The sequence below is a fragment of the Syngnathoides biaculeatus genome, chromosome 1 (genome assembly GCF_019802595.1).
Source record: "Syngnathoides biaculeatus isolate LvHL_M chromosome 1, ASM1980259v1, whole genome shotgun sequence".
NCBI classification, from domain to species: domain Eukaryota; kingdom Metazoa; phylum Chordata; class Actinopteri; order Syngnathiformes; family Syngnathidae; genus Syngnathoides; species Syngnathoides biaculeatus.
In genome coordinates, this window is record NC_084640.1 from 2474309 (window position 1) to 2493757 (window position 19449).

At 40.2% G+C, this 19449-nt stretch overlaps 1 protein-coding gene across 5 annotated transcripts in view; it reads left to right on the forward strand.

The window, feature by feature from the left end:
• LOC133502101 (sodium bicarbonate cotransporter 3-like) overlaps positions 1-17315 on the forward strand; it is a 53826-nt gene extending 36511 nt beyond the window's left edge. For 4 of the 5 annotated variants that reach the window (XM_061822791.1, XM_061822876.1, XM_061822545.1 and 1 more), the window contains 11 exons: positions 1766-1871; positions 2030-2191; positions 2561-2674; positions 2824-2985; positions 5703-5954; positions 6016-6084; positions 6211-6384; positions 6983-7120; positions 10395-10495; positions 11119-11235; positions 14180-17315. In XM_061822791.1, coding sequence (XP_061678775.1) covers positions 1766-1871; positions 2030-2191; positions 2561-2674; positions 2824-2985; positions 5703-5954; positions 6016-6084; positions 6211-6384; positions 6983-7120; positions 10395-10495; positions 11119-11235; positions 14180-14261 — 1477 coding nt within the window. In that variant the 3' untranslated portion in view covers positions 14262-17315. The remainder of the gene's footprint in view (positions 1-1765; positions 1872-2029; positions 2192-2560; positions 2675-2823; positions 2986-5702; positions 5955-6015; positions 6085-6210; positions 6385-6982; positions 7121-10394; positions 10496-11118; positions 11236-14179) is intronic. The other variant, XM_061822710.1, reaches the window with a different exon arrangement.
• The last annotated feature ends 2134 nt before the right edge of the window (positions 17316-19449 follow it).

A 19449-nucleotide genomic window follows, 5' to 3' on the forward strand; every position in this document is an offset into this window, starting at 1 on the left:
AAAAGTTGACTTGGTAAAATAAGGCACTTTTAAAGCTGTGTATTTGTACATGTACACTTTCAAAAATTAACAGAACTGATGGCGTTTGAGACCGAAGGATAGATGGATGTTCAACATTAGTAACCTGCCTCTGGCCTCGAGTCAGCTAGGATAGGCTCCAGTTAAACCACAACATTAATGAGATTTGAGAGGACTTGCAGGATGAAAAATTGCAGGATGGGGCGATGCCATCACACGATTGGATGCATTGAATATAATTTACATACATAGAATACACATTGTTGCATACATATTTTTTCCAACACTTGGCTTTTCTAGCTTCCGTCTATGTCTTTGTCATTTAACAAGTCCTCATTTGCTATTGTCAATTGTCAATTTATCCTCACTGACTCAAAAAGTAAACAGAACGGCACTCTCACAGACTGGAAAGAATGCAGCCTGCATATCAACACAAAGAATTCCTGGCAAAGAACCGTTGAAAATTGCAAAATACTATAAATATTATTGTTCCAGAAGTTTATTAAAAGTTTACTTGAACTGTCAATGTAGTATCACTATATCACTAAGGGCAGCAAATGAATGAATTGATATACTGTAAAGCCCTCAAGCTTGAGCTGCAGTAGCATTGTGATCTGATAAGTGAACGTTACTGTTTTGCATCATGTGGTAGAGTGACTGAACAATCAACCTTTGGGTCGCTGCTCCCGCCTCTGGGTGGCCAATTTTGGGACATCTTAGTGTTATTGATAGACCACCCTGGATCCCACAGCTTGGGTGGTGTCCCGGGTAGGTTTCTCAGCCCGACTCCGCCTTTCGTGGGTTTAGGTCCTCAGTCCACGCAGTGGAGGCGCAGCAATTACGTGACACTTCTGAAGATAATCATGCATCCAAGACTTTGTCATTTCACTTGCATGTGCCCACAGTAATACACCCTACACCCACTTGTTCACTTGTTGTAAGGTCACACTTCTTCTTCTTTTCCTTTCGACTTGTCCCATTATGGGTCGCCACAGCATGTCATCTTTTTCCATCTAAGCCTTTCTCACACTTATTGCGATAACTCTTAACTCCCTGGAACCAAACTTCCAAGGTATCCTCTCAATTACACTCTTTCTATAGATGTTTAGAATTTTAATAGACACTCTCACCACACTTCAGCTGTACAGCTGGGGCCACAAACTCTGTCCTGCATGCTTCCCTTTCTGTCCTTGTCCTTGTCCTGTCCAGTCTTGTCTTATATTATCCCGTCCTTCCTTCACACAACAGTCATTGTAGTCGACATTTAATGATTCACTTTTCTTATCATTCTTACAGCTAGTGTCCCATCATTTGTCTTCTTTCCCTTTAGTTATTTTCAGTGACTCTCCCTTCTGTTCATTTTTTAAACTTTCACTTCCCTTTAAAACTTTTCTGTCATAAAATTTTCAATAAATATCCATCAGAATACAAATAACCACAGTGTCAGCCTTAAAGCTACACTGTCGGGCATAGAAGATACAGATCCTCCTTTCTGCTTGACTAAACAGGACAAACAAAAGAAAAGACTGGAAGCTGTTAGGTTGACATTTCTTGCCAATTATGAACTATGCATTTAAATCAGCAAAGTCATTTGTTAATTTTTTTTATATAATTTAAAAATATTATTTGCTGTTGATGCTTGATTGTTGTAGTTGCTTCCCATAGAGTTCGCATTCAACAACTTTTGACTGTGTGGGATGAACAAAAATATAGATCCTTTTTCATCCTTAAATTATCTTGCACCCAGGTGTCAGTGCTCTGAGCCAGCTAATGCCTCAGCTCAGCTCCTGAAAAAGTGGAACCAGACAGGATACAGTCCAGACTCCATACCATGGAGCAGCCTCAATGTTTCGGTAAGGCTGCCACACAGTGACCTCCAGTCTCTAAGGCATTTCATAACAACGGTGGACACAGTCAAATAATGATCATCAATGTCTTCAAGAATGTGTACATAAACATGTCTAATACTATTAGAATGAGACTTACCGTACTGTACTATGTTTTTGTCTAGATGTGTAAATTGCTGAATGGGGAGTTTGTAGGCACAGCGTGCAGTAACCATGGACCCTACATCCCAGATGTTCTCTTTTGGTCCATAATCCTCTTTTTTGCCACCTTTTTCTTGTCCTCTTTCCTCAAGCAGTTCAAAACAGAGCGCTATTTCCCTACTAAGGTTGGTTTTATTTGCACTGAAAAATGTTATACTTCAAAGCAATACTGATACTTAACAATTATTAAACTTGGCTCGTAAAAATTGTCTTCATTTGATTAGATTCTGTCATATTAAAATCACCAAAATATAAAATGTTACATGCTGCCTCCCACTACCAGTTAATCTTCACTTCATATTCTGTGTAGGCTAAAGTTGGGTTTGTCTGAATTTCCTTTTCCACACCTCATATCATTGGAAGCATACTTTAAGTAAAGTAGAAAATGATTATAAACATTAACCGATGCTTAAGATTCACAATAACTTAGATTTCTGAGTCAAATTTAGGCAAAGATAAATTTTGTTTTGTTTTGTTTTTTGTTTTTTTTCAAGGTGCGATCCACAATCAGTGATTTTGCTGTCTTTATAACAATCATGATCATGGTTTTGGTGGACTACTTAATGGGGATCCCTTCTCCAAAGCTAAATGTCCCTGATCGGTTTGAGGTAGGTATCCTTTTTGTGTCTGTTGATTTGAATGCATGGATGCTCAAATTGCTCACAAGTAAACATTGATCTTATTCTGAGTAGGAGTATAACACTTTTCCAGCCTGTCCAACCTAAATTTGGCACACTTCCGCCTCTTTCCTTTAAAGCCTACTTCAAAGAACAGAGGCTGGCTGATGGATCCATTAGGAGAAAACCCCTGGTGGACGCTGTTGGTGGCAGCGCTTCCTGCCCTGCTGTGCACCATCCTCATCTTTATGGATCAACAGATCACTGCTGTCATCATCAACCGAAAAGAACACAAGCTCAAGGTCAGTTCTGGAATTTTCAAAGTAATAAGCTTTCCAGTAAAATTAATGAGAATCTGGTAAGTCAATGGGAAATATGGAAAGCAATTCTACAGGTTTGTCAAAGGGTAAGTTTAAACGTAATTGGGAAAAAAACATAACGTATAGTATTTTTCATTTAAATGCTGAGTGAGCAACATAATAATATTTCAAACAACCACATGTAATAGAAATGGAGTTGCACTGTCCATTCCTCGGTTTCATGCACTACAAGCCGAAAGGAAAAGAAAAAAAAGATTGAACAGCACTAAACTTACTGCAATACCACACACATTTGCCTCCATTGTGCGCTGATTAATTTTAAGATTTAGGTTACTTGACTGCAGTCACTCATAAATATTTTTTTTTACTGTACAAACAAAGGATTTAATAAAATACTCTTGTTTTTTTTCAAATCTAATTCTTTTAATTTAATGCACTACATGATATAGGTAAATGTCTTTAAATATTGTTTTACCAGATGATGTCATAATTAGTAAACTGGAGGTCTTGCATCCTTAAGTAAAGCATCCAAAATGTCTGTGCTGACTTGAAAGGTCGCAGATGTTCTTCAATTAAAACACATTTTGGATAAAAAAAATAAAAAATGAATACTGTTCACACTTGTCCCACTCTAGTTGAAAATCACTCAGTTTGGGAGGGTCAGTTCTGTCATACAAATGATGAGTCTGGCTTTCCTTACCATGACAACCGACAAGGAGTTTTCAACACCATTTCAAACAAAAATCACTGTTTTTTGCTTTAGAAAATCGCATCAAATCTCTTTTTTTGTTGTTACCAGAAACATCTAGAGACTCTGTAACACAGAGCCACCCTCGTGTCCAAACTAAAGATGAATTGTGCTCGTGTAAAGTAGAATATAGTATGTGCTGGGAATCAGAACACTATATACATGCAATCTTGGTAAAGTAAAAATATAGTGAGCTAAATGAAAATATACGGAGCTAAATGACTGAAACTACCCATGAGCGAAATCTAGCAGGCTGAGCTACAATAAATTGCCAAATGTAAAGAATACATTAAAGCTTTTTTTGAAGAAAAAAATAATTCTTAGTATAAATCAAGTTTACACTTTTTAGCCGCATCTGTCTTTTTCCTACTGGTTTCTGTTTTACATTCCTTCACTCATGCACGCACACACAGTTTTACTTTTATTGCTGAAAAAATTCCAGTGTATCCAGCTGTGTGGTCTCCATTCCATTCGGCTGCATTATTACAATAGTGCATGATTACATTCAAGACGATTAATTTTATGATGAAAACAAGGATGTCACGACCATGCTACTGAAAACGTAGTTAAAACAAGTAACACTTGTACTTGTATACCACTACTGCACAACACTGATAACATTTTCATCTTCCCATGGTAACATGGTTTGCCAACACTTATCTGTGCTAACATTGTAGTTATGCTTAGCTTTTGGTTTTGACATGCCGGTGCTCCTGTATAGCCTGACGGTTTAAATTGGGCCATCGCTTGAATATGACAGATATTTGTCCAGCTTAGCTCGCAAGTCATAACTGGAAAATACTTGGTTGGAGGGCAGTAGTTACGTAACACGAGGTAAAAAATCCATCTTGCTAAAGCAAAATTAAAAAATGTAATGCCTCTACATCAAACAAAAATGTCAAAAAATGTGTGAACGTAGATATTTAAATAATGATCTCATTACAATTTACTTAAAAATGTCCTCACCGTATCATCTGGGCCTATTTAGTTGAACATAAAGTAGACATACTCACAGTAATTGAAATAAGATACACAGAAATCTTAAAAAAATAAACTTGCATCTGTTAAGTGGTATTGGATAATTTCCTGCACAGTGGTTGCGAGTCCCTGCTCCATAGTGACACAATTACCGTAATTTCCGGCCTACAAGCCGCGACTTTTTTCACACGCTTTCAACTCTGCGGTTTATGCGGCGACGTGGTTAATTTGTGAATTTTTTCCTAACGGCCGCAAGGGGGCATTTGAGCGAAAAAGGTAAGAATGAGACTGGTGGAATATATGTGCCGAGGAAGTGACTTTTACCGGACCTGTTAGTGCTGTGCTAGTATTAACGCTGTGCTAGCGTGTGGCTGCTGTGTCTCAGTGATATTTACTGGTGAGTTTTATTTTAGCGTTGGCGCTAGTGCGGTGCTAATATTAGCACTAGCTTTAGCGCGGCGCTAGTGTTAAACTTTCTGTGTACCGTCTTTCTTTGTAAATATCTTGCGTTTCAATGTGGGCACTTGCGGCTTTTACACAGCTGTGGTGTATGTATGTACTAAATGATATTTCCTTTACAAATGTACTTGGTGAGGTTGTAAACAGGTGTGCTCTGTAGGCTGGGAATTACGGTGCAGTGATTCCCCATTCATCGCGGGAGTAACGCCACTCTGTTGAAGTTTTCTGCACATATTCTATTGGGAGAGGGCCAAAGGTTGACAAACCAGGACATGCTGAAGCTGCTATGTCTCCAAGCTGGCCTGGGAATGCCTCAGGATCCCCACAAAAAGAGCTAAATAAATTGGCTGGGTAGAGGGAAGTCTTGGGCGTCCCTGCTTAAGATGCTGCCGCCACAACCGGTCCTTCGCAAAGCAGGAGAGAATGAAAGCATCAACCTCATAGTGCCTTGCGTCTTCTACCAAATTGTTTTTCTAATGTCTCTGGTACTTCTGTGTCCTTCACCAACCTACAGAAAGGCTGTGGCTATCACCTGGACTTACTGGTGGTGGCAGTAATGCTTGGCGTGTGCTCAATTATGGGCCTGCCATGGTTCGTGGCAGCAACTGTCCTCTCCATTTCCCATGTTAACAGCCTAAAGGTGGAATCTGGTTGCTCTGCTCCTGGTGAACAGCCAAAGTTTCTAGGTATCCGGGAGCAGCGAGTCACTGGATTCATGATCTTTGTCCTCATGGGTTGTTCCGTTTTCATGACGTCTGCGCTCAAGGTGAGACAAAAAGAACCTTTATTACCTTTGCGCAATGTTAGATAACTTCTGCTCTTTACAGTTCATTCCCATGCCAGTGCTGTATGGAGTCTTCCTCTACATGGGTGCCTCATCTCTCAAAGGAATTCAGGTAATTCTTCTTCTACACTATTCTCTGCGTTTCCTGAACAGCATGACTTTAGATTTCTGTCAGGTTGACCTAATTAGAAATGTTTATAAGTAATTTTCTGATTCATTCCTTTTATTTCTTTCACAGTTCTTTGACAGAATCAAGCTGTTTGGCATGCCTGCGAAGCACCAGCCTGATCTTATTTACTTGCGGTATGTGCCACTGTGGAAAGTCCATATTTTCACCCTGGTACAGCTCACCTGTCTGGTACTCCTCTGGGTCATCAAGGCCTCTGCTGCAGCTGTGGTCTTCCCCATGATGGTAGTAAAGTGAAATTTAACTCAAGAAATACACTGTGAAATGTTAAGCAATTTTTTTAAATAAGACTCATCCTTATTCATCCAACCATATTACGTAACGCTTATTCTCACATCTTTGGGTGAGAGGCTGGTACACCCTGAACCGGTCGCCACCCAATCGCACGGCACATGGAAAAAAAACTGTCCGCTCTCACATTTACATTTATGGGCAATTTTCAATTCACCCTCCATACATATTTTTGGATTGTGGGAGGAAACCAGCAAAAACCCCAAGGGGCACAGGAAGAACAAGCAAAATTCATAAATATCTCAGAAATAATTTGATTTGCTGTCTGCTTTTATGTGAATGAAAAATGGCCGCATCATCCTGGGAGTTCAACTCAGATCCCTCTGGTGTATTTCTAGAATGAGGCTCTTTCCAGTGGCATTAACCATCGCCATTATCACAATTATAATTAACTATCCATCCATTTTTCAAAAACCACTTATCCTCACAAGGGTCACGAGAGTGTGGGAGACTATCCCGGCTACTGGTATCTAATTATTTAGAACAAGCACTGGTTTAATAGTTTCCTTATAACATTTTCAATTCTTTACAGGTTCTTGCTCTGGTCTTCATCCGAAAGCTTCTCGACTTCTTCTTCACTAAGAGAGAGTTGAGCTGGCTTGACGATTTGATGCCAGAGAGCAAGAAGAAAAAAGAAGATGACAAGAAAAAGAAAGCGCGTGCAAAGCTGGTACACTCCATTTTGTTCACATTTGTTCATATTATCAAGTAGAGAAGAAAAAAAAGCGCTGTATTAAAAAGAATCTTATTTTCAGCCTTTTCATACAGGAATTTTAATTTTAATTCAAGTCAAACACTTTTCTATCCATTATGATCCCTTAAGGAGAGATCAGAGTCACATTCTGCAGTATATTTTTGTTGCACACCACACAGAGCCAAATAATAACCATGCAAGCATCCAAGGAGAGATGTCAGTGTGAAAGGTGATCTTGAGTGCTCTCGAGCACCTCATCAGTAATTTGGACTCTCTGGAGACTGCTTTTACTTTTTCAGTTTTATCTATGTATTTATTTATTTGTTTATTTTGTCCGCAGTGTCACACTGGAACTCCTGAATTTAGAACCAATAGCACCCAGCATCCAAGTCACAAATCTTGACAGATACAGATACCATGCTGCCCAAAGTTACACTGAATCTCTGTGCCTGAGTCATGTAATGGGAAATGTGAACTTTGAACTGATGTAACTTTTGACATGGACACCTCCCATCAAGGGAGGGTCGCCACAGCAAGTCACCAGAAATAGTATCTTGTTGATCTGTATGCCCTTTTATGGCAGAACAGTTTTGCTGCGCAACAGGGGAGTTTGGTGTACTCCCTCTGTTATTTTTATTGTGATGAACATTTATCACAAATCCTCTCTGGGTGAACGAAGTTTGAGAGGGACCAGATTGAGAGAAAAGATCAAAACCAATGACAACAGTGACATACAAAAAGTAAGGAACATTTTGTGTGGTAGATTATTTCATTGTTGTTGAAATGCTTCTCAGCGGTAAATCTTATAGCAGTGGAAAGCCTGTTTATTTTACTTTAAATGCTCCCACATTTCTGGGCTGAGAAGCTCATCTGAGTATATGGTTTGAGCCATTAAATTTTTCAAATCTCTGCCAAGGCCAAACAGTGCATATTGTTGTTGCATTTAAATCATGTTTTGAACTTCTGGAGGTTGCACTGAAATGTTACAGTTTGTTGAGTGATACATCGATGTCTGTCTGTGGCAGTTGGATCGTAGGGTCAATACGTGGAGAAGATGCGAAGAATGCCATGCTGACTGACAGCATAACATTTTTTGACGGAGGCATCATGCTCACTGGAAAACTAGGTTTGACATCATTGGAGAGAATCTCAATGCAGAGAGATAGTCAAATGACTATCCTCCAAGATGACAATTCCCACCACCACAGAACAGGCAATGGCCTGTGGGATGGAATAGCCTGTCACCATTCCTAACCTCAACCCTATTGAACACTTGTGGCATCTGCTGTTCGTCTCGGAGTGACCATTATAACCACGTTGTCTGACTTGTGACAAATGTTGATTGAAGAATGGGAAGCCATCCCACAGTAGTGTGTGGCCAGGATGGTGACCGACGTGAAGATCTACGAGGCTGTTTTGGTTGTGTATAGTTCTTGCAGACACTGCTGATAGTTAAATTAATCACTTGTTAAATTGCATCTGTCTTCTTTCTTCAAACTTCAATCTGATAATCCACAAAACGAGAGCCAATGTCTACACTAAAACATGTTTGGCATTGGCAAAAAATAATTTGCAAATATTTTCATGGGTGCAACGTACATTGCTTCTTCTAATCTCGTGTTTCTTACAAATTTGGCACCATTTAAATCGGTCATAAACAGATTTTCCAATAGTCTACCAAAAACAAATTTGCTGACAGTTTGTGCTTTTATTTTATGTGGACTCAGAAAGCAATGAGGAAAGAGTACAATGATTAGTGAGCGTGACAAGACATAGCAGGGCAGGACAGAGTTAGCAAGCTAGCGGTACTGGTGTGTGTGGCTATGCAGTGCTGTAACGTGAAAAAAATTCTGTGAACGAGAGAATTATTCTGTGTACAGCGATATGGGAGGGGTGGAGAGGGGCCCCACCCCAAGCAACTACTGTGGCTCCCATAGGCGTGCATCTACAGAGACACAATCAAGCATGTATGCTAGTCATTTTAGGTGTCCGGAGTTGCTGTGTAGGCGCAATGAGGATGGGTGGATTTGGTCTCACCCATTTGAGACAGACCCACTGATCAGGTCGGCCACCCAGGTTCTGGGATCCCAGGTATTCTACTGAGTTCGACCCGGGGTGTTTCGACACGCCTTCTGTTGAGGAAGTAGCGTCTGGGGACTCTACATTGGGCTCTCAAACCTTTAGGGTTAAGGTTGCCGAAGTGGTAAAAAAGGGAGGGCACCGTTTGGTTGAGGTCCATCCAGATTTCCAAAAGCCCCCTGGGTGTTGTGGGGCTGTGTTGGTTGACATACCACTGCAATGTTGCGTGAAAATTGGGGTCAGTGTCACTTGATTGTTAGAGAAAAGTGGTAGATCAGCTAAAGGGTGTGTTCCAATGACAGGAGTATCACACTTCTCAGCCTCTCTGATCTCAGATTCAGGAGGATCAGTGAGTTTATCATCCTGAATGAGAAAAATAAGAAAAGCTCTACAACCATAGCAGAGTCCTCCACAGTGCTTTTTTCCTCAATTCTCCATGTGTTTTGTGGACTTGGAGGTATTCTATGATGTCCTGAGGGGTGCATCGAACACCCTGATTTTGGTGTGTTCTGTCCTGCTACTGAAATTGCATTTGTTTCTGGTGAAGGTAGTATGTTGTCATAGCTGCCCTTTGTCACTGATTCTTTCATCACCTTCATGGACAGAAATTGTAGCTGCTATCAAGTTGTTGTTGGGTTCCAGAAACATGGCCGTCACTATTACATTTCTGGCTTTTGCAGATAATGTAGTTATGTTGGCTTCATCAAGCTACCATCTTCAACTCTTAACTAGAGTGATTTGCAGCAGAGTGTGAAGCAGATGGGATGATCAGCACTTCCAAATATGAGACCATCGTCTTCAGTTGGAAACGGGTGGAGTCACAGTACCCTCTCAGGGTTGGGAAGAATTTGGTAGATGAGATCATGTTTTTTTTAATAAATCCTATAAAAAGTGGAGTAATTAAAGTATCTTGGAGTCTTGTTCATGAGTTGGGGGAAACAAAATTGAGCAGGGATATTAAGAAGCAGCGTCTGCTGTGTTATGGAATTTACCGGTCGATCTATGCTCCTTCCCACATATGTGGACACAAGCTGTGGGTAGTGACTGAAAGAACAACGTCACTGTTCAAAGTGACTGAAATTAGTCTTCTACGCCAGACCTCTGTATATGTAACCATACTAGTGTTGAACCAGGTGGAGGCTCACTTAGCTTTTGATTCTTTTTGTTTCAGGAAGCTGAGTCTCGAATGCAAGACGAAGAAGAGCTGGGACTGCAGGTCAGCTACGAGGGCTCCAACCTGCTCAACATCCCAGAAAAGACCCTCTCAGGGAGGTGAGTCACACCTGAGATAAAATACACTTGATTGTAATAAAGTTATTTTACCTGTTTTTGTATTGCACCTTCCTCAGTGCGATTTCTAAAATGTCTTGCATAATACAGCATTGAAGGTAAATAGAGCGCCAAAAATGAACCCTAATACTTTCTCGTCTGGAATGAGCAAACAGAGGTCAGAACCTTCTTACTTTATGTCCATCTTGAACAGATCGTACAGAATAGGAGTAGTGACAGACCACAGCCTCCCACAGGAAGCAGAGGTAGCAAGACTGTGTCTGGAAAACATTTGATGCACTTTGCTGCGTCCTAACCTTTCACACTGAAGAGATGATAGCGCATGACCTAAACTGTCACAAGCACACAGACTTTATATACATTGTTTTTTTTTGTTTTTCTTTATGTTCAACAATAATAACTAACTGTGTTTGTATGTTCAACTAACATAACTATAACGCTCATTCTTGGAAACTTAACATAGCTTTTGCTGTGCTGTGTATTTGTGTCACTGACAAATGTGCATGTTTCTGTGTTTGATATGTTCTGCACTTCTGCTGATTTAATGCGTCTACCTGCTTGTCTTCTCTGTGTTCGTGTTTGTGTGTCTCCATTGCGGCATGTAGTTCTGAGTCTGACCCCTTGGTTGTAAATATCTCTGATGAAATGGCCAAAAGTGCAGCATGGAGAGCAGTGAACTTGAGCGGCGACTCTCATAGCCAACCTGTGAGACATAGTGGAAGGTAGCTATGCAAAGCCCCTAGTAGAGCCCCAAATAGAGTATGTTCTGCACCTATCCGCCCATCACCTCTGTAATCATCACCCTACCCGTCTTAGAACAGTCCAACTCATTTCAGTGCAAGCGAAAGTATCGCATGCTGTCACTGTTTCCAATGGAACCTCATAGGCTGACCACGGCAATCATGTGTCAGGCCATTGTGGACAAAATAGGATGGAGAATACACAAGTGTGAGAACATTTACCATGCCACTCACTGAGCTAGTGAGAAACCTAGTTAGTCGTTGGAAAATACCATATGCTCAAAATATTGGCAATTATTTGTATTTATATTTTGTTAGGTTTTTACATGTATTGTTTTTTTTTTTTTTTTTAAACTGTCTGTGCAACAATCATTAATAATAACCATTGTGCACGTGTTGATGTAGCCGTAACATAATCTTGGGACCTCCTGTAAGTAAGACTGTAAGTGTCAGAACAGAATCCCTCAACCAACTAAAATAAATGCTCACTGATGGCATAACATTTTCTTGATAACACATATTACAGTCTTAAATATTTAACACTGTTTGACTTAAACATTTTTTGCATTAGATATTTGTGCATAAAATGTTAATGGTGCAGTCTATCCTCTACATTACACATCCTTGGCCAAGACTTCAAAAGCAACATCTGGCTCATCTCCAATCTGAAAAATATAAATCGTAGCTCCCTTTGGTGACTCAGTTCGGTTCTGTTACCTCCTGAATTCATGAACAGTGATCCTATTTTGCTCCCACAGCATGTCATCCTCTATGCCATCCATGGCGTTTGTGGGGAAACATTTTTTGAATCCCAAGAGTTTTGGTTCCGCAGCGCAGCCTCTCGCTCACCAGACGCCATAGCTTTCCTATGGTGTCAGGTGGCTATCAAAACAACGTGAGCACAAACTACATGGAAACGAGGGTAATGGGCACATTAAAAAAAAAAAAAAAAAAAAAAAAAACAACCATTTCAATTGTCTGCGCGCTCCTGTTTTTTTCTTCTTTTTGTTTTTTTAATGAGGCCCATGACGCTCATATGATGTAGTTTCAGCTCACGTTGTTTTTATACCCACCTGATGCCATTGAGGTGAGCTATTGTTGTTTCGGACTGCGGCGTCATCGGCACAAGTGATGACACACTTCTTTTAAAAGCAACTGCACAACTAGCTGTTGTAGTCAATATTTTGTGTCTTAGTTTAAGTTAAAAAGAAACTCACGGGCAGTCATTTCTGATCTTTGGTGCAGTAGCAACAAACATGCTACGTTAACGATCGTAAAATGCAAACTCCCCGAGGAGGTCTTAGAGTTCAGGTAATAAATATGAATGTGTAACACAAGACATCGAATATCATATCGAAATGTATATGTATACCTTTTTTTTACCACTCTGTATACCTGTATACAACTATACAATGTGATTGTATTTTTGATTTTTCATCCATACCGAAATATAATGTGCTCTATTGACTTTTTGAAAATATTTGCGCATTATTTTTGAGAAATTACAGTAATAGTAACAAATAGTCTGATCGTGTTCTGTTTTGGTAAATTTCCATGAGAATCACTTCAATGTCAGTCAATCAATTACATTTTGTGGAAATAAATATGTGCCACAAGGATTTGAATTAAAAATGCCACTGAAAATTTTATGTTGTAAAATTCACATTGTAATTTCAAAGTGATCACATTTTCAATAGCTGTATTTCAGTTTAACTTTTCATTGTTAACAAATTCACCATATACAAAAATTCAACCTTTAAATTCAAACGCAATATTTTCAGTCTCCTGAGATTCAACTGGCTAGAATTCGCTGTTTGAAATTCACCATCTAAATTCAGTGTTAAGAAGGCAGGGTTACTTCAGGTCAAAACCCAACACCCAGCCAATCCAGTTACGCGTTCTTAATATGACGGGACTAAGAAATACATTTTCCCCATACATAAATTTTTCCATACATTTTCTCAAATCCCATTTGCTCCTTCAAATAAATAAGGTGACAAGTGATGTCAGAGATGCACTTTGCTGATCTTGTTTTTCCACTGTACTGTAATTGGGAGTTAATTACTGCATTAGCATACATTAGTAATAGACAACAGCACTTTACTTAAATACAAATTCGAGTTCGATTGCCATCATTGGAGAGGAACTCAGGGGTAAAGCAATGACCCCCTGTGTAAGATAACCGCTACCTAGTCAGCAGCTAGCAGTGCATCCTGCTGCCTGGACTTTGCGTCTGTTTGCTGCTCCTCCTAACTCCCTGGGTATAGACTGTGGTTAACTCAACCAAGCCACGTCTCGGTAATAGTAGCCAAAAGTGTTGAGATGCTGCGGTCATCTTATACTTGCATGTTTATCTCTTGAAGTGAACCTCAAATATTTTTTTTTTCTTTGCAAAAATACATTGTGTGTGTCTTATATAAGGGGGTTGCCATCTTTGGCAAGATTGCCCTCTGAAGTTGATCGAAATTAATGTCACAACCGATGTTAATTTCGGGAGGGCGATTTTGCCCAAAAAACATGAAAACATTTAAATTAATGTGATGAATTCTTATTCCACAAACGCAATAACTAACGGTACCACATAAAATCTATGCTTACAAGAAAAAAGAATTACTTGTACTTTAAATGCCCCTTGTTAAAACAGGTCCTTCTTATGGAGTTTTTCCTGCACTAAAGTAAAAGAAAGAGCTAATCCACTGGAACTGAACTTAGTGAACTACACGTGTGTCATGCATGATGGCCGTCTGACTTTGTAGTTTTTAGCTGGCGTTGGAGCCTCTTTTTTTTTTTTTTTTCCTCCTCTCTAAATTTTCATTGTATTGCAATGAAGCTTAGTTTGGAGGTTCCACTGTATTTTCCACATTATTTTCACATGTTACTCTCTCCTAAGCCTGCACACGGTCTTACCTTGTCTCCATGTTGACAGCCGGGACAAGGCAGCCTGCGTTAGAGTGGACATCAGCCCCCACACACCGGGAGAGAGTTCCACCACAGAGACGTTCTTGTGAAAGCATCTCCGACCGCATGACACCCCAACATATACTGTACACGCAGCTTAATCTGCCACCGAATCTCCAGCACAGCAGGTGAGCTCCACTAGGACTGTGCGAGTTGCCATGGTGAAGTGCCATGATTTACTGTTGATGACAATATTGTACCCCAAGTAGTGATGTCATTTTTTTTTTTTTTTTTTTTTTTTGGGGGGGGGGGACCATTTGCACCTCTGATGCCAAAGGAACGGGCCTCACCGGTGGGGATCTTTGACTGAGTCATTGTTTGTTTTCAATTTTATTGTGGTCACCATTTTAGTCTTTATGTTTACCGCTAGTGAGCAGACCAGCAGTGTTTGAAGGTCATATTAAGACTACACCAGCCGCCATTCAATGAAGGCCATTCAGGAAAAATACATGCCAGTGAAAAATGTCTCATTACCGATATGTCACTGGAGAAAAACCAAAACGGAGGTACTCCGAAAGAATTACACAACACATGCTGCTACGTCATCGCAGGTCAAACAATCATCTTGTTGGGTCATCCTCTTTAAAGAGAACATTGTTGCTTAAATGTCATCACTTGTTTTCATATAAATATAGGTGGAATATGAACGCAGGTATATCTGTGATCTTTTCATTCATAGTGCTCTATAAAAATTACTTCAGAGGCCATATGAAGTCTGTACTGTACAGTAAGCACTTTGCCAGTATAATTTCTTACCTTATATGAATCCTAGTGTGTTGTTGTTGTTGTTATTATTATTATTATTATTATTGTTGTTGTTAAATGTTGCTTCTCTTTACAATATGTTAAAAGTTCAGAAATTTCAATTACGTACATTACTCAGAAATCTTAAAGATTTCTGACTGCGGTCACAGAATTTCTCTCAAAGGGCAGTGAGAATGTCTGCTTTATTATTATTATTTTTAGACTCCATCATCATTACCACAACAGTTTTAATCACTGATTTGAATTATTATTATGTTTACTCAACGGATAGCATCACAAGCGCTACGACAGTCGACATCTCTTAGTTCGACAAATGAGGACTAACTAATTAAAATGAAAAAATTAATGATTTTACTTCACTGTGACGCTATCATGGATGAATAAAGCATCTGCCAAAGTACAGTGGAACCTTAAAGGGAGCATATTAGCATATAACCCCGCACAGTGAACCACGAGACAAGTAACTGGGTGTGTAACATACGCTATGAATCTTGAACGTTGTCACACAATTGATGTTAAACTCCAATATAATTCAAAACAATACCACACTCTACTTGTGGGTGACAAAGTATATTGCAGCTAGCCGACATGTTGCTAGTGCTAGCAGCTAATGTTAGCAGCCGTCTTGCTTTCTTTGGGCATTCGATTTCTTTTAACAGCCATGAATGAAGTAGTACTTCATTTCATAATACAATGTTAGCGAGAGATCGGGACTAACCTCCACCACAAAGAAAAAGGATTTAGAGACACAAGACGGCGGCATAGGACTACATAAAGACCCTCTAACCTTTTAAAGGAGAATGAAACCCGTTTTTGAGGAAGCTGCCATGTTTTGTAATTTCACCCTCTGCTGTAGACATTTTAATGTCACAAATGAAGCCAAATTTGTTAATGTTGTTCAAACCATCCTGTCATCTACTCGTAGTTATGTTAGTTATCCCGGCATATACGGTGAGTCTGCAGACATGTTTTTTGGGTGTGGTCACATGATGTTTGTAACCACAAGTTGTTGCGCTAGTTTTAGTTGACAGCGTAGGGGAATATTGCCAAACATGCCGGCCCCTTGCGCTGGATGAATAGCGAGGAGTTAATCTGTTATTTGGCACCTCATTGCCACAAAATGCTCCTGAAGTGCAACTTTTATATTAGAAAGGACTTTTTTTCATCAACTAACAGGATTAGTTCCCCAAAACAATCCATGAATGTGAGGGAACACTTAAAAAAGCAAAAAAAAATGGAGTAAAAGTGCATTGTGCGGTAATTATTTGACGCTCGCTAAACGGGCATTACAGTTCTGCCCTTTCAGTTTTTGTCAGAGCATATTTTACTGAATTGATGCGCTATTTTGTACAACTTTGAGTGTTCCACTGTACCCGATGGCAGTTCCTGCTGTGTTTAGCTGACGCCGACAACACGCACAGCACACTCTTCCACACAAAACACCACCAGCCTAATGCTGTTGCAGAGGGTAAAAAGAATATGTGACCCCAGTTAGTTGCACCTATTTTTATACCGTCTGTATTACTTTATCCTGTGTGTGGTGGACAAAAAAAAAATGTATTTTAGTGATGCTAAACATTTTATGCAAAGGAAATATTTCTACTGTAAATGTGACATTTATAATATTATACAAAGCCGTTCTAATTTTTGCTAAGTGCAGTCTAGTTTTAGCAATAAATGTTCCATATGTATGGATCCATGACACTAGCGAAAATCCAGGTGAGGAATAATTGTCGCTCTATCTGTGTAGCTGTAGTGACTATGTGCCTTGTAAGAGCTCTTTATGTGCAAGTGTTGTACTCCTAATTAAGTGTTCAGAATACATAGATACATGTAAACATATCTACACGGCGGCATACGATAAATGAATCCCAAAGACGAAGCGGCGTCGGTTAGGAGCGGACCCAGAGCACTATTTATTTACTGGTGTATTATTCAGCCATGCCTGTGTTCAAGTCGTAGCTACCAACTCCAGTTTGGGATTAGATTATGCCCCTGATTGCAAACTGAATTCATGTTTGTATACTTGTTCTGTTGTAACATTCGTGAATGTTTCCGCGCAACATCGATGAAATAAGTGGTGTCTAGTCTGGATCTCGACTTTCCATAAACCCAAATTTAAATTGGGTCCTGCCACACAAATCAGCTTTCAAACTAAAAGTGCACACTCACCAATTGGTATTTGATACTTTAAGTTCTTGTTGAATCTGGTGTTGTACAAGCCTATAAATAAAAAAAAAACAGCATACAGAATCAAAGCAGAGATGTATTCAAGTGAAAAAGACGGAATCTTGTTGTTAGCAAGAATGATGACTTACTGGATGTCAAGTTGGAAAGCAATAAACAAAATTAATATGAACTGATGTTTCTCTATTCTTTTAGGAATTTGGTCGTGATCATTTCTTCTCATTTACAGCTGCTGTATCAAAATTTTATTACAACTTCTTCTTCTTTTCCTTTCGGCTTGTCCCGTTAGGGGTCGCCACAGTGTATCATCTTTTGTCATCTTAGCCTATCTCCTGCATCTTCCTCTCTAACCCCAACTGCCCTCATGTCTTCCCTCACCACATCCATAAACCTCTTTGGTCTTCCTCTCACTCTTTTGCCTGGCAGCTCCATCCTCAGCACCCTACCACTAATATACTCACTCTCTCGCCTCTGAACATGTCCAAACCATCGGAGTCTGCTCTCTCCAATCTTGTCTCCAAAACATCCAACTTTGGCTGTCCCTCTAATGAGCTCTTTTCTAATCCTATCCAACCTGGTCACTCCGACCGAGAACCTCAACATCTTCCTTTCTGCCAACTCCAGTTCAGCTTCCTGTTGTTTCTTCAGTGCCACCGTCTCTAATCCGTACATCATGGCCGGCCTCACCACTGTTTCGTAAACTTTGCCATGTAACTGACGCTAGCGCTCATGGCCCCACTGCTCGGCGCAGCTCACTCGGAGAGCTCTCTCACGGTCCCGCCGCACGGCGGAGCTCGCTCGTCAGACTCCGCGTCATTCCACCTGAAGAACCATCCAAATATTCAACATTTACAGCTGTAGCTCGCTCGCGGCCCCGCCTACGTGTGCGGATGTGACGTATGAGGTGCCGTACCAATGGCTCAATTGACCCCTCCGTACAGGGCACTTAACCACGCCTCCTGAAGTGACGTCACGCCACGTGCGCTGACGTAAGACAAACAGTAAAAATGGCAAATAGAATACAATACATTCTGAACTGAGACAGACTCCATGCTTCTGATTTCATTCAAATCAACGATATATTATAGATTCTAAATACAATACATTCTTAACTGAGAGAGACGCCATGCTTCTGATTTCATTCAATCATTCACATGTAGCAATGTTCTGCTAGCGGAGAACGTCTCATTCATTTATACGAGACGTGTATTAAAAGTCAAATTTAGGGCATATCTTCGTGCAAACACAGTCTGGTTAAGCTTCGGCCGCGAGCCAGCAAGAAATCGATACGTTTGTGCAGTCCGATCATCGCTAAATATCGCTCAACAAAGAATAAGTGTGTCAATCGTTCACACGTAGCGGTGTTATGCTAGCGGAGAACGTCTCATTCATTTATACGAGACGTGTATTCAAAATCAAATTTAGGGCATATCTTCGTGAAGAAATAGCAGTATCGGTTGATCAGGAAGACGGAGGAATACTTCCATACAGATTTGAACCTGTAGCTGTAAATAATGTTGAATGTTCGGATGGTTCTTCGGATGGGAATGATGCGGAGTCTGACGAGCGAACTCCGCAGAGCGGCGGGGCCATGAGCGCTAGCAATAGCGGAGCTCGCTTTTCAGACTCCGCGTCATTCCGCCCGAAGAACCATCCGAATATTCAACAACGAAATCAGCGCTGGGCATAATGGTGTCTCATGTAATCGAGCCTTTGGTGCGGCACCTTGTACGTCACATCCGTGCACGTAGGTCATGTGACATGCCGAAATGGCGGCGCCCCTGAAAATTTTTAATTTTTTATAAAAATATTCTCAAACCACCATTAAATGAGAGAGGATTTAACATCACTTTGTCAAGATACAGTACATCTTACATGACCTATTGGATAAATTGTTGATCCAAACTACCAGAATTTCCGTTTAATGTTGACACTGATAAATGGTCTTTTTGCAACAATTCACTCATTTTGAATTTGATGCCTGTAACATGTTCCAAAGCTGGGACAGGGGCGGTTACCACTGTATTAGATCAACTTGCCATTTAACAACACTCAAACGTTTGGGAACTGAGGCCACTAATTGTTGAATCTTTGAAGATGGAATTGTTGTTCATTCTTGATGCACATCTTAAGTTGCTCAAAGGTCCTGGACTCAGTTGTTGAATTTTGAGCTTTATAATATGCAACACATTTTCAATGGGGGACAAGTCTACAATTCCTACTGTTTTACCGCAAAGCCATGCCGTTGTAACATGTAGTTTGGCCTTGTCTTTTTGAAAAAGGCGT